This window comes from Cydia strobilella, chromosome 4, assembly GCF_947568885.1.
Source record: "Cydia strobilella chromosome 4, ilCydStro3.1, whole genome shotgun sequence".
Lineage (NCBI taxonomy): Eukaryota > Metazoa > Arthropoda > Insecta > Lepidoptera > Tortricidae > Cydia > Cydia strobilella.
This window is the reverse complement of record NC_086044.1, coordinates 1,125,994-1,142,507: the sequence shown is the minus strand read 5'-3', so window position 1 is coordinate 1,142,507 and position 16,514 is coordinate 1,125,994. Positions and strand designations below refer to the sequence as shown.

The window sequence follows — 16,514 nt, the reverse complement described above, 5'->3', positions numbered from 1 at the left end:
TTTTTAGAAATTTTAAATGATTATTTGTATATATTCGGAGGACTTTTAAATGACTGTTTGTATGTAGTTTTATTGTAAATTATTTTATGACATGCATATGATTATGATTTAGAAATAAGACATTTTTTTAAACTGGTTTTTTTAAAAAGCTTGAAGTATTTTTTTATAACCATGCTTCATCTAATAAGTAGTGATCTGTGAAGCTGAATAACAAATGTTACTGGAAATCCTCTCCTTTAATGGCCACTTTACAGGCGATAACTTACAACGTAACAATTATGGACATTTCTGTTCCTCTTCAGTTTCTAGAAACAACCTTGCAGTCCTGTCTAGGTCATTGATTGAGGTAATATGTATACACTAGAGGCGGCCTCTCGAAAAAAATGTTTCCGCACCTACATGAAGTGCATACACTTCATTGCTGCTGGCTAGCTGCGCTTTTTCTTTAGCTTAGTGACATGACAGACGTCAAACGCAATTTTTTTTTTTTTTTTCATGTCCATATTTTTAGGAAATATACTCACAAAATTATCGGTCAAACCAGTCGAACCTACTCAAAAAAAAATAGTTTAAACACTTACAGTAGTGAATAACCTTTATATCATCAGTGGCAAAGTCTATTACTGTTCAGAGTCATGAAAATCAACTATTCGCTGTCCGCATTCTTTCACACAATTGTTTCGATTTCTACTTACTTAGAAACATGGAAAATGGAACCTTAATGCTTGGTGATATGACTCATGAGTTCACATTTAAAAAAAAATGTAACCATATTCTTGCCAAGCCAAATTGAGCTCTATACCTTAAGGTAACGGCTTTAAATAGATGAACTGATGTTTTAAATGTTCTGTTTAACTAAATTGAATTCTATGTGATTGTGTTAAGATGGATTATCCAGCGGAAGTGTGAATTGTTTCACTGGTAGGAATTCATTGACGATAGCGTGTGAATGATAGATTTTGATATGGATCTGTGGATATGTCTACTGTATGCACTATTAGGACTATTTCGTGAATTTAGGACATTGGTACGCATCCCAAAATGTGCATTTATTTCTTACTTAAGAGGAAAGGGGATTCTCAGAACTATCTAAATGACATATTTAATTTTGTAATTGTATCATTAGACTAATCACTGGAACAAAATGACATTAATTATTTAATTAGACAATCATTAGTCAAAGTCAAAGTCAAAATATTATTTATTCAAATAGGCCTAACAACAAGCACTTTTAAATTGTCAAGTTTTACAAATATCAGAGCAATTTATTGATGCAGTTATTATTATTCTTAAAAACATTGAATTATTATAGATATGTCAAACTTAATAATAAGAATTTCACAAAAGGATCGTCAAACACCAAAATTGTATTAAAAATACTAGTCTAGAAACTTTCTAGAATAAAAATCATTAGGTGTTTAGGTGTAAGCAGTGCTGTCTTATCTTTATCTACTACGTAACTTTACAATTTTGTACGTAAATAAACAACTTATTATCATCGTCCAGTATGTCTGCCCTCTTTCATATCATTAAGGTCAAATTAATAAATTACGCACGCTTTAAAGAAGTGTCCCAGCTCTTTTATATTAATTTTAAATACGCCTATTAAAAACATTCCAGTTTTAGAATAGTAAACTTCAAATCCGTCGTAAAATCTATTTAAAAGTGCAGTTCTAAGCCGGTGCGTGATTCTAATTCTAAGTCTGTAAATAGAAGCAAATTGAATTAGTGCGCGAGCCAGTTACAGTATACACATAACTACAGTATGCACCCGGCCATGCGCCACAGTAGTCCTTAACGCATGTAATTATTATTCAATAATTCGTTTTACGCGCACGCGTCAGTGTAGAGACAGCGGGCGACATGAGCGCGCGCGCAGCCTCGCCCGCTCTCATAGAGATCGCGGAGCCCGACGCCGCGGATTGCCCCACCCTCGCCCTGCCCCCTGAAGGTAACGTCAAACACAAAAACTACAGAATGCTCAACGAAAACCTCCGCGCCTACACCCCGACCGGAGACATACACACGTCACCAGAAAAAGGAAAGCTTGTCGCCAAATTTGATGTATCATCCTCCATCTCCCCGCCGAGAGCAAGAATACTAGAGCTACTCAGATCTGATGACCCTGGACGAGAAAGCTTGGAAGCCATAGTCAGACCAGTTTCAAGAAGAGGCTTAACCCGACCTCTTGATGAAGACACTAGAAGATTCTTGGAAAGAGCGCTTCTATCCCCAAGTCCTTACGGATTTTCAGCAGATTCACCAGAACCTCTCCATCGATCTGCTAAAGAACCATACACACCTGAGCCTACGACTCCAGAACCGGAAGAAAAACCTCCGCAGAAAAAGGGCCGGTCGTTAGCTGATGAGCTGCGTGATGCTGAAGATGAGACAAGTGAAAAGAAGGATATATACTTGGAGTTTATCAAGCGAGGTGGTGGTTTGAAGGATGCAGTGGAACGGGAGAGGTTAGGGAAGCTCGCGTTGTCAGTGGAAGAAGACAGTGATAGTGAGAGTGAGGACAGTTTGACATTGGCCGCTCGGAGGTTGGACGCGTTGCTGGAGGAATCCCGAGGCCTGCACAAGGAGCTGCAGGGCATCCACCAGGACATGCAGGTGCTGGCCCAACGCGTGTCTCGCCGCGACCTCTGACGCGTTCGTACATGAATCACGTCGATTGGCTTTTTGGTCACAATTCTTCTTTTTTCGGGTCGCACTATTTCAGAATTAGTTTTTTGGCTTTGGGCTACACTTTTTTCTTGGTTAAAATCTATTTTCACTGGGTCTAATACTATTTCTACTGGTGTGTGATACCTACATGCTATAAGCGAGCATTTTCTTACCAGCTAGGAGGCACTGTAATTAAACTACTTTTTACACACATTCCCGACTATCTGCAGATAGTTCAAAGCATTGCGGCTTCTAGTGGTTAAATGTTTTACATTTTGCTAACATGTTTTGCTGAGTTTGATTTCTAATTTCTTCACAGAAGATAAGGTAAGGTAGGTACACTATTGCTTGTGCTATTCAGTTTGCATATTTTTTTCCAAATTTCGTCCTCTTTACGTCACTATGATCAGGAATTTTGAAACGAATGCGGGGCGTAATCGCGTAAACTTACATTTATTATATGGCTTGACGTTTCGAACGTGACGTTACGCTCGTGGTTCATGGTGGCAGGCTAAGTTTAAATCAACATATGATCAGGAAGTAGTAAATTTATCAAGAGTAATCATTTCCATACTTACAGCGGTATTTCTAATTGAAGCTTTGTATTTTTCGTTGCACCTATAAAAAACCGGCCAAGTGCGAGTCGGACTCGCGTTCCAAGGGTTCCGTACATTACACAACAATGTATTTTTTATGTGAAACGTGCGTAGAATGTCTAATAAACCCGTGGATCCAAATCTAAATAATTAAGTCCGACTTATGCGTGATTGCATATATCTAATAGGTTTTCCTGTGATCTGTAAAGATCTATTTTGTGTATTTTTTTCAAAATTTTAGACCCAGTAGTTTCAGAGATAAAGGGGTAAGATTCTCACAATGAGCTCTTTCATTTGATATGTAACACGATATAGTTTAAAAAACTTTATTTTTTAATTTTCTCAGTTACAAGTGGCCCCCATGTTTAAAATTAATTTGTTTACGTTACATGTCCGTCTTTGGGCCACAAACTTACATATGTATACCAAATTTCAACTTAAGTAATTGGTCCAGTAGTTTCGGAGAAAAAAGACTGTGACAGACGGACTGACAGACAGACAGGCAGACGCACAACTCGCACAAGTGATCCTATAAGGGTTCCGTTTTTTCCTTTTGAGGTACGGAACCCTAAAAACCTTTCCTTATCTGGGGGCACGGCCGTGCCCCCGCCAAGACGAGACAAAGGGCAAAAGGCAGTGCATATCTTTTCTCGTAACTCTTACAGACATAAGATTGGACACGTAAAATTGGATTTGTGAGACACTAAGGTGACAGTTTTTACACGCAACAGGTTGTCGGCCTTCCCTGTTGACTAGTCTCTGCTATTAAACGAAAATGCCCAAAAATACAGTCATTATTAAAACAATTTTAATAACAAAACTTTCGTGAGACACAGACATAATAACGGGTCACTCATGTATTTTAAGTTGAAAAACGCTCGACATGTTTCACTCAGTACCGTCCTGATGACCTCCTCGGTACGGAGAGAAACATGTCGAGCGTTTTTCGACTTAAAATACGTGAGTGACCCGTTATTAATATATTTAATATTTTAAAACAATACTACCTATACAATGAGCTGTCAAGAAACAATAATCAAATCAAAATACGAGCATATCCGCGACCATCAAACGGTTATCAGTGCAACTGATAAGCGCCGATAACGGGGTTCATTGGCGTTGGAGATAATGCATTTGCATATTACAATATATCGATATGACATCTTTAATTGGTCTGTTTATTTCTTAATTTTAAATGACGCATTGAGAGAGAAAGGTTATCTCGCAATCACTGCATAGTATAAAACAAAGTCGCTTTCCGCTGTCTGTCCGTCTGTCCCTATGTATGCTTAGATCTTTAGAACTACGCAACGGATTTTAATGCGGTTTTTTTGAATAGATAGAGTGATTTAAGAGGAAGGTTCGTAATGTATAATTTGTAAAGGTTTAGAGTTTTGAATGATTCACGGTTAGTTTCACTAGACTTATATTGACCGGGATATAGACCGGGATATAAAAGGTAATCACGGTCTATATCCCGGTCAATATAAGTCTTGTAAAGGTTTATGCGTAAATTAGCTGTACTACCCGTGCGAAGCCAGGGCAAAATGTTATGATATTGTTATTTCATATACGAGTAAGTACAGTCAAGGGCATAAATATATATACATTCCCAGTTTCAAAATTATATGTACGCTCTTATACCTTAGACAATAAAGTCGTGTTCTCATATTTTTGAGCCATTTGTCTGGATCGATATTTTTGCCTTCGACTGTACCTATTGGTATTTAAATCTTCTCGGGGCAGAGGTGTAGGGTTAGAGCCGGCGTAGCTTTATTTGACGTTCATAAGCGCATTGTAATATGCCTACTTGAATAATAAACTATATTTATCTTATCTTTATCTTTATATGTATTTAGTTTCATGTTATTAACCTGAACAAAATTTAAATTTATTTATTCTGTTATGAGCTAATGGCAGGGGCATTAAACTTATAAATATGCATAAGCAAAGATAGATATAACTCCGTAATACATGGATACAGTCTAAGGAAAAAACGTGCCTCGAAAATCAAGAAAATTTGATTCTCGTTCAGAGGGCGCTACTAGCTTTGGCCTACTGTCGTATAGATTTCGTTGACGGTTTCGTTTGTTATTTAACAATTTTAACGCATTTCAGTGAAAGAACATGGGTCAAAATCATAAAAATAATTAATGCAAATAAAAAAATTCATTTATCCATATTTAAATACACTTTATCGTATTTTTATAAATCTTCATTTTTAGTTTTAAAGTGTGTCGACAGATGGCAGTGAATTTACTAGGGTTACAAAATTTACTATGACAGTACCGCTCTAGTATAAGTTACTCTATGGAATAAGTATTTTAATATTTATCCTGTTGGTCATAATAATTGATATTTTCTCGCGTACTCAATAATCATATAGGTAGGATTTCCCTTTAGTGTCATAATTTATAATATAATATTTACCCATACTATACTCCCAACTTCATATTTATGCGAATAACATTTTGTACCTACACAATACTACTCATTTCATTGTGATTTGGAATAGTTATTTACGATACAAGTGCGGAAAAGAGGAAGTTCCTATTCGCACGTGTATCGTACAACGTTTTACAGTACATATAGCCCTTTAAACTTTCGACATATGTACGAAAAGTGCTCTTTTACGCACTAGTGCGAGAAAGTAGCACCATATGTACTGTAAAATTATTTGTAGGTATTACTTTTTTTTATTATACTATTTACTGGAAAAGCGATAGATATTCGAACTCGATTTTGATCTCATTGTAGAGTCTGTGCGGAAAGAAGAAGAATAAAGAATAAAGATCATTTATTTTCAGCTAAAAGTTACAGACATTCCAGGGGTATCCGCACTAGGCAGTGCCTGTATCGCGGGTAACCAATTATAATTTAAATATCAGACTTTGTTACAATTAAAAACTATCATTTAGTAAGAAACTACTAACTACAAACTAAGGCTTAATCTAGACACAATATTGAAACTAAATTTTGTTAAATATGGCTTCTGTCTCGGCATAATTTTGTGAGTGCAGCAGTTTGAAAAGCAGTTTTTTCGCTTCCATTTGTGTGCAATCCCTGAGGTTACATACGCAAAAGCTAAAAGCAACGAAAGAGCTTGTAGACGATCTTCCCTTATAGACTGTCTTCTCCACGTTGACCGTATTATGACCGTAACTAACTTTAAATCAAAATAAAACAATTGCGTCTGGATCTCATGGCATCTCCGGGGGTTAAAGTACCTACTGGACTTATATTGACCGGGATATAGACCGTGATTACCTTTTGTATTATTTATGAACACCCGATATTTATAAGTCTAGTGAAACTAACCGTGAATCATTCAAAACTCTAATGTACCTACTATTATTTATTCTGGGCTTATAAATTATTATTTGTTTTTAGAAATTTTAAATGATTATTTGTATATATTTGGAGGACTTTTAAATGACTGTTTGTATGTCATTGACTGTATTTATAGCATTGTATGTAGACGCCCTGATGCGTTCCCCAAAACGTCGTAAGAGTCGTAGAATGTATGGGTATACAAACTACCGCAGCGTACTACGTGGGCGAACAACATGCGAACGCGAAGCGGCGCGGCGCGGTGCGGGGTGAATCAATCCTTTGATATCTATAGAAGTGTCCTACGTGGGCGATCGAGTTGCGAACGCGAACGCCTTGGGCCCGACGCACCGCGCCGCGCGCCGCGCCGCTTAGCGTTCGCGAATATTCGCCTACGTAAGACGCAGCGTACGACATCTCTTTCCGCACAGACTCTACAGCTGCGTACCGGCCAGATCCGCTGCAAATGACACATCAAAATGAGATCAGACATAAATCTGTCAAGTTCAAATGCTCTGTTTAAATGTGACAACAGAAAAGGAAAACTAATTAAAACATACACCGTGTAAACTGCTTATAAAACTACATCTATTACCGGTAATTTAATGGAATAGTAATTAGGCAGGTAATAACCAGTAACAGATTCACGCCCCAGTTGCTGTTTGCATCACCGGTAGTGTTAAAAATGTTTTAACTTCGCTTGACCAAATCACAGGGAGCCTCGCCAAGATGCCAATCGTTTTCGCTACGGCAACGAAACGCTTTCTCTCTATCACTGGTGGCGGTAGTACCAGGGACCTGACAACCCTTTCCGCGATAAAACCCTTTCAATGGGCGACACTTAAACACGGCTAACACATTGAAAGACTTTCCCTTTTGAACTGCAAGCCCATTCATACCCCTACCTTTGACTAACCCTTACCGAAAAGCTAACCAAAAATAAGGCTAGCCCTTAATAAGGGTTACCCTTATCTTTAAGCGCTTTTTATAAAGGTTTCCCTTTGCGTGAAAGAGACAGGATTAGTATATATCTACGGTAGTGTATGAAAAGGAAAGAAAATACGTGCCTAGTCAAAGAACGCCGCCGTCGCCGCCGACGATCGCTCGGATTCGAAGTAATGTGTGCTTTATGAACAAGGTAGACGACTTAAATTAGCACGCTTATATGCTAAAAGTGAAGCCCTTTATAAGGCTAACCCTTATAAGCAATATGCAAGGTGTTGGTGAGCGGATGATAAGGGTTTTGTAAGGGTATTTGGGCTACCGATTACTCAAATGTGGTAGCTTTATATAAGGGTTTTTAAAAGCAAAACAAAGGGTTTCGTCAGGCAAAGGGTATGGTGAGTTAAGCCTTATGCAATACCCTTATAAAACCCCGATAAGGGATAGCGGGCCGGTCCCTGGGCGGTACATTGCAGTAACCCATTCAAAAGTGGTCAAATTTAATTATTTAGCGTTCCCCGGTCTTACCCATTCATATAAATCTTTTTTTAAATTTCAGGCGCAATGCGCGCGCGCCGGCCGTTGCGCGGCGGCGGCGCGCGCGCTGGACGCCGAGTGCCGCTCGCTGCGTTTCCTCGACGATGTTTTGGCCCTCCTGAGGGGTGATGTGACTGCTGCCAGCGCGCGATCTTGGCCATTTGCGTTACCTACTAGATTGCCTGGAAGAAACTATATAGTTTGAGGTAAGATGTTACTTGAGCTTAATGTGCTTGCCGCGTTTCCTTGACGAGGTTTTAACTTTCCTGAGGGGTGGTGTGACCTCCGCCAGTGCGCGATCTTGGCCCTTTGCTTTGCCAACCATGTGCCAGGGAGAAACTATATAGGATTATTTTGTTATGAAAATCTGTTGTTTCATAGAAAGCATTGACATTATGATTCGCCGAAACGATATATGAGTATCAGATTTTATTGAGTTTTTGGGGTTGACCTCATAGTAAAGGTTGTTCAGACCTATTTACATATTCACCCTTCCAACTACGGTGAATAGTCAGATATTTAACTAAATCACTCTATATAGTGTGAAGTAATGTGTGTTACCTCAGTTGTTGACTATGAGGCAAGTGGGGGAGGGTCTTGTAGCAATCAACTATTGATGAAATTTGTTAAATTTGGTAAGAAGTGTACAGGTTTTTAAAGGGTCGGCAACACCCATGTAACACCTTTGGAGTTGCAGGCGTCCATAGGATACGGTGACTGCTTACCATCAGGCGGGCCGTATGCTTGTTTGCACCCGACGCGGTATATAAAAAAAAATACTTTTACAATTTGTAGTATGTTACATAATTTTGTAGGTATTTAAAGTATTTTTTAACGTTTCAGGACCAGGTTCACGGAAATACGGCCCCGGCGGAAATTTTTCGAAAAATCTCAGGTTTGTAATTCAATTTTGTCTCCACGGTTCAATAGATAGATAGGTAGATAAATGATTTATTTGTGCAGCTGCAATTACCCACAATATAACACATCAGAAAAAAAATAGTCAGTTGTAATTATTGTTAAATTCAGTTTGGCCAATTCAGGACTCATTTAGACGGCCCGCGAACTTAGTTACATTGCGAACTATTGAAGTTACGTCCAATTCAGCTGACCGATCAAATACCGTAATGTTATGAAACTCATATACGAGTTCACGAACTAACACACGATATGTATCATGTACCTACATTTTAAGTCCCTGGCAAGCTCGGTTCTCCATACAAACGTAGTTACGCTCTCATTTTAAAACGACTAGCTAGATTGCTCTGAAACTTTGTACTTACAATAAGATAAGATATATCTAGGTCTGTAATTAGTTTATGTAGCTTCAGATACCATAGTAAATACAGCGAATTTAAGTTTTTCATACAAAACTTGTTTTTGCTCTATTTCGTTTGTTTTATATACTAGAGCTATATAAACTAATTACAGACCTAGATATACTTCATGTCATTGTATTACAAAGTTTTCATTACAATCCAACACGTAGTTTTAAAATGAGAACGAAACTCCGTTTGTATGGGAAGGTGAAATTCAGCCGAGCTTGAAGGCGATTTTTAATGACATGATATATGATTTAAGGGAATCCCATGCCCCAATGACCTTCGATTTGAATCCCTTAGTTTTCTAATGTTTTTTGTAGCTTATCATATTAACAGCAACGGATTTTAGCAATATAATATCCCATATTTACTTCAAAGTTCATTGTTTTCGAAATATTTGGCATCAAAGTTGAACAATTTTAGGCCAAAAAACTGGTTTTCTGGCCATAACTTTTGTGTTAATTAGTTTCAAATTAAAACCTTAGACAAATTTTTAGAGACGTCTAAGACGAACCCAAATATGTAGATTTCGTATAAGTAAGATCTTTCACAGCAATCGAGATACGAAAAAAGTGTTTTTTTAGACAATGTTTAAAACAATCATAAATAAATAAGTATTCATTTTTTTCACAATCCGGTAGACAAAAATGGAGATAAAAAATTGAAGAACCGATAGCCGCTTGTCTTATAATTCTATATGTAGTGCAAAAGTAGGAGATACGATTCAAAACTTGTCAAAAATCGATGAAAACCTCAGGTAGCCCCTTAAATGCCACCATGCTATCCCTAAATAATGTAAATCACTGAAAAAACACACAAAATTAACAAACGAAATAAAATTTACCTAACAAACAATAGCAAAGTATTTTAATGAAGGTTTGTCAATCCATAACATCGTTTAAAATGGAGCATAACGGTAATACCTGTATTTAGTCGCGTGCAAAACTCCTGAAACGTCCCACCGCGAGCGTGCGGCCGTCATTTGTAAGGCCACGGTTAACATGCAGCGACGAGAAATAAAGTCGCATATGCGGCATATAAAAAAATCGTACGACGCTGATTTAATCGTCTAAACTAACTAACATGACGGAAGAGCAAGTTCTCCTGTCACAGGTAATGTCTATACATACTAGAAGGTCCTAACCATTGTTTTAACCTGTATTTTTAAAGAGCTCTCCCATTGACGTCCAGTTTTTTTCGGGTACGGTTTTCTGCAGGATCCCGTCTTTAACTCCAAAAAATCTTTTTAATTTAAGATTAGTTAAGTTCTGTAAATATTGCATGTCTTTTTAATGAAATAAACAGATTAATTTTTTTTTTACTAGTATTTCTGCAGTGACCAGCAAACAGAATTCTCGTGTGAACGTGACTTTGTTGGTACGTATACCACTAAAACGGGATCCTGCAGAAAACTGTACCCGTAAAAAACTGGACGTCAGTGGGAAAGAGCTCTAACAGAAATAAACATTTATTTTCACTTTTTTTACAAATAACGGGTGCATATTTACGGTATGTCCAAAAAGTGTCATTGGCCATGGTGGCGAAAACCGAACTTCGGAGTCAGTTATAAGCGGCGTTTATAGCCCCAAATCTCAAAATACACAACCGTCAAGTAAATTCGTATAACACAAGAAACGATGTCAAGAACTAGCAGGCGAAATGCCCTATAGAGTTATTTATGTGCTTGCTTAGCTACTTGGCCCAAGTTAACCCTTTAACGGCGATAAAAGTGTAAAAGAATTAAGCAAAATGTCCCTATTACCTTTAAATAATGTTCAAAATCGTCGGTAAGACTGTCACTCTACATAACTGGCCGCAGCCTTAGTTCCGCAACTCGGCCCGTGTTAAACTGCAGTTAGCGGACGTGACGTCACGCCCGGTGGAACTGTCAGTTAACAGTTTGAACGCCGTGATTAGTGTTTGATTCAGATTTTGATTATTTAATCTACGTTAAATTCGTTGGCGGTTTGAATGATGCTATGTTAGTTTGAATGAAGCTTCAATTGCTGGACATTTTCATAATGAGTGTACTGATTCGACACATTCGGACTGTCACGGCATATGACTAACATTATTAACAGCAAATATTTTATTAATTACACTTTTTAATTTCATAAGATAACACGTTATTGAGAAATACTTATAATAATTTTAAATACATATAAATATACATTTTGTAAAATGATTTAACGTTTTATATATTCAAAAAATATAATTATTTCTATAATATATGTATGTACTCAGGTAAACGTAACTACTTACCTATATAACTTTGCGCCCCTAAGTAAACTATAGGTAGGTAAACAGTAAATATATTATTGGAGCAATGTAGGACCATTTAACGGTTAGAATGGTCCTACATTGCTCCAAATTAAGAAAATTATGAATATTAAGTATCTACCGTCTCCCCTCCGGCCGTTTTGGCAACCAAGTTTCGCAACCAGTTGTTGAAAAAGAAGTAATAATCCTGTTACGCAAATAGTTGCCCAAAAAGAAATTCTATTCCTGAACCAAAACTAGGGTAGATGACAGTGGTTTCGCAACCAGTACTGTTGCTTTAAAAAAAACGTCTAGGTAAGTTGCAAAAAATAAGTGGAAGCTGACAATATATATTATATATATATATATATATATATTTTATATACAAACTAGTCACATTACGGTTTAAGTGTTTTGGACCTGTTCTTCATTGGCAACTGGATGTAAAACAGGAATACAATTTCTTTTTGGGCCACTAGTTGCGTAACAGGATGATTAGATCTTTTTTAACAACTGGTTGCGAAACTTGGTTGCCAAAACGGCCGGAGGGACCGTCTCATAGCCATTTCTCTGGCGTTACTGTCGCTGCCGCAACTAATAATAAGTCCTAATCAAAATACGGAACGATCGTTGTTTGCATTACCGGTGCCGGCGCGCGCCGCCGTAATGCAAAACATCGGTTAAGTTAAAACGCCGACTCGGTTAAAGTCTTGAAGAGCGCTGCGCCGATCTATTCTGTTTGATTTTAATTTAAAAGAAAGCACCTGAATTTTTATATTGGCGGTTCCCTGAGCCAGAAGGCGAAAAATCTCCTTATATGATCCTGTTTTTCTAAGAGAGGTTGATATTCGTAGACGTGGAAAAAATATATGTAGTTCTTGACTATATTATCTTTAATATCATAGCTTCCGATACACGAATTATGACACTTCCCTCGATACAATTAATTCCCAAAGTAACCTTTAACTCGGACTTTTAATCCAACTTTACTCGGTTATTTATTATGTGATACAGAAGACAAAACAATCTTAACTTAAATAGTAATTTCATAGCTTCGAATTTCGATATTGTAAGGTAACTTTTTAAAATAAATAAAAATTGACAAAATTCGATCAAAATTGACACTTGGCGCGCATGATCTTTCCCGTTCTTTCTTGCGAAATGTGACAGTGACAGCGGCAAACCGATGGAACGGCCTTAAGAATACCGATAATCCTCACAGATAAGATACGCAACGAGTACGTTCGCTTCAAGTACGTGATATCGCCGATAAGCTACAAGAGAGTCGACTGAGATGGTTTGGACACGTAAAAAGAAGCCCTCCTGATTACCCCCAGTAACATTTATACGTCATTATGACGTCAGCGACGTCATTATGACGTAATAATGCCGTAATTATGACGTCGCTGACGTCATTTTGCTACCTGGGACATAGGGAATGTTGCTATCGATCTGAACATTGCTGGGTCCAGAGCAAGAAGAAGACCGAGGATGAGATGGGCAGATACCATTGCAAAAGACATGAGGGCCTGCGACGTTTCATTAACGATAAGTCCGACAAAGCAGACCCCACAATCAGATAGGAATAATAATAATAAGGAGAGAGAGAGATCATCGTCATAGACGCATACAATTATTAATGATCTCATGTGTAATTAGAATAATTGTTTTATGACCTGATATTTTTTTAGATAAATTAATAATTTGCTACATACAATACAATAAAAAATATAATAATAAAATGTTATGAGTAAGCTATTGATATGCTGTGCCCTTACAGGGTCCATGTGAGACATTGTATATTATAATTTACATCTATACTGTACCATGGTTGCAATAAAGAATTATGAATTATGATTTTTTTTTCTTATTGGTTTGCTGGTAGATAATATATTAAGGCATTAAGTCCGCCTTTACTCATGTTTTGTGCAATAAAGTTATTGAGAAAGAGATAAATAAATATCACGACACGATATTTATAATTATCGTTTCATCATTCGCTTGCCCTTGTCCCATTCACTTGGGGTCGGCGCAGCATGTCTTTTTCTTCCATACATCTCTGTCACCCGTCATCTCATCATTCACTTGCGTTAGTTTCATATCATCTATTTATAATTATCGTTTATTCATGAAATATGTACCTACAAAGAGGTAACAGTGCACACATTTCCAAAATTATGGGCCCTGGAGGGAAAGTGCCCTTCAAACCTTAAGCTAGCCCCTTTTTACTTAAAGGAAACATTCTTTATTTTTAAAAAAACAAAACTGCATTCAAAGATTTTTTTAAACTCGCTTGTCTCGCCCGGGAATTGAACCTCCCGGTTAACTGTATCGATAGTAGAATAAATTCCCATTTATTCTAATAGTCGATACAGTTAAGGTTAATGATAACATTTCTCCAAGAAATATTAGGTCTTGTGACTCGTCTGTCGTACAAAATATCCATAAAATCGAATATTTAGTATGTTATACTGATTTAAACTAACACGATTTTCACTCATAATTTAAAACTAATTCGGGACTTGATCGCGTACAAACTTACGTATGTATGTGTGTTATGTATGTATGTATGTATGTTGATACAATTCCTCGCCAGTCTGCCTGTGACCACGAACGTAACGTCACGTTCGAAACGTCAGGCCATAAATAAACGTAAGTTTGTACGCGATTAAGTCCCGTATTCGTTTTAAATTATTTAGTATGTTGTACTCAAGAATATTTTTAGATATGCGAAATTGAAAAAAAAAAGAAAAATTATTTGTACGCAGTTTTGTTTCTTTTTAAATAAAAGAATGATTCCTTAAAGTAAAATGAGCTAACTTAAGGTTTTAAGGCACTCCCTCCAGGGCCCATTATTTTTTTCCAAACGTATTTTTTCCAAATGTATGTATATTCTCGCATCAATAATCAAAAGTTGTAAATGTCACACAAAACCAAAATCATATGCAACTCGTGCCTTTTGAGTTTCTCGCTAAGCTCACGATTCTTTTGTTATCTTGAATTTTATTACAATTAACCAATTAATTTTTACTTATTACAGGTACCAAGAAGCAAATTCACATCACTTGGAACAACGACAGAAGATAATTTAACATCGAATCAAAAATGACAGTAAAAATTGGCCAAGAGTAGTGTTGGCCGAACGTTAATTACAATTAACCATTAACCAGTACAAATTGAACCATAAACCGTAACGGACGGTTACAGTTTAGGTACGGTTCAATTTAGACTGGTAAATGGTTAATTGCAATTAACCATTAACCAACCACTGGCCAAGAGCGTGTGGACTACTACAACGGAAGGTTTTGTATCTGTATACTAGCTCGGTTTTTTTTTGCTATGAAACCGTAATAAGGCTATGGCTTAAGATAAATCTAGGGCATTAATTTAAAAAGATTTGGACTTTAAATTATTTTTGTATTGTTTTATGCAAAAATTGCTTATTGATGCTTCCTATAAATAGTTACGTGTACAGTCGCCATCAGATATATCGGAGCGGCCGAGGTGCTCAAAAATATCTGAACACGCACTTAACGCCTTGACAATAGAGGCGTGTTCAGATATTTGTAAGCACCTTGGCCGCTCCGATATATCTGATGGCGACTGTACATTAAGTAAAAGAATATACAATTATAATTTGCTTTTAGCAAATAAAGACTAATATGATGTATTTATGTATACGGGCATTTTCACTTAAAAGTGTACCATTTACTTTTTTCGAAAATCCATCAACTTTAAGGTTATTTCTACTCTGTATCACGAGGACTCGATTTAAAAAGAAAAAATATGTCACCACAAAATTATAGTTTTGTAACGCATTTTCACATACATTTTGTATGGACTATGGACGGTTACAAAACTGACACCCAAAATTTGTATGAAAAACTGGGGAAAAAAAGTTTCTTTTCCTCATTCAATAGTACTCGTGATTCTGAGTCTAAATAACCCAAAAAAATTATGGTTTTTCGAAAAATAGTAAATGGTATATTTTTTCTGAAAACCCCCATACAGATAAAAGGATTGATCAATAATTACATAGTTGCATCGAATATCCACCAATCATAGGTTGTCGCCAAGATTTTATTAAATAAAATCTTGTAGTCGCCTACAACCTTGTGCAATGTATAAAGTCGCTATTAAAATGTATATTGTACTATACTGGATGCTCAATAATGACAGTCTAATGCGGTTTTCACATAGGATGCGGATATTCGCACATCGCCTTACATTCGTATATTCGGCGCGCGGTTCAGCAATATTCTGCAGTCAATGTGAAGACTGCCAAACGTTTTAAAAATAATGCTGTGTGATATTTATGACATCTGGTTTAGTCTAATATAGCGACTTTATTATTCACAACGATGGGACTTAATCGCGAAAACTAAGTTTTTTTACCCCCGACGTTTCGAGGACGGCGTTGTCCCCGTGGTCTCGGAGAAGTCCCGTCGTTGTGAATAATAATGTGTAAAAATCGTAAAATTTTAAATCAGTGTTTTAATATGCGACTGTTAGGGTCGGTTGTACCAAACTGTTTGTCACTGTTAAAGAGTTCGCTATATTTTATTGTATGGAAAGTTTCATAGTAAACCGCCGCGGGGTGGATGACGTTGATCAGTCAGTCAAGTGTGGATGGTGCAACTGGCACAGTCTCCACCGGGCATAGAAGCAGTAAGGGCCATGTCTCACCGAGACGTCAGGGCGGCGCAAACACTCCAACTCCATAGAGGCTGTACACATTTTGTTGGTGACGGCGACTGATTGCGCCGCCATGGTGAGGTGAGATATGGCCCTAGACTTCCTAGAGTCAGGCTAAGCTAACTATACCGTGTTTGATAAAACTTCTATGAAATTATGACGT

At 37.1% G+C, this 16,514-nt stretch overlaps 1 protein-coding gene across 2 annotated transcripts; it reads left to right on the top strand.

Moving 5' to 3' along the window:
* The first annotated feature begins 1,762 nt into the window (after positions 1–1,762).
* LOC134740500 (uncharacterized) lies at positions 1,763–15,133 on the top strand. 2 transcript variants are annotated; one of them, XM_063673001.1, is made up of 4 exons: positions 1,763–2,616; positions 8,098–8,281; positions 8,919–8,970; positions 14,697–15,133. In XM_063673001.1, the coding sequence occupies exons 1-2, from the start codon at positions 1,864–1,866 to the stop codon at positions 8,278–8,280; spliced, it is 936 nt and encodes a 311-aa protein (XP_063529071.1). In that variant the 5' UTR covers positions 1,763–1,863; the 3' UTR covers position 8,281; positions 8,919–8,970; positions 14,697–15,133. The 2 variants fall into 2 exon arrangements, with proteins under 2 accessions (XP_063529071.1, XP_063529072.1); XM_063673002.1 differs by lacking the exons at positions 8,919–8,970; positions 14,697–15,133 and having other exon boundaries at positions 1,763–2,655; positions 8,098–8,235.
* Positions 15,134–16,514: the final 1,381 nt, after the last annotated feature.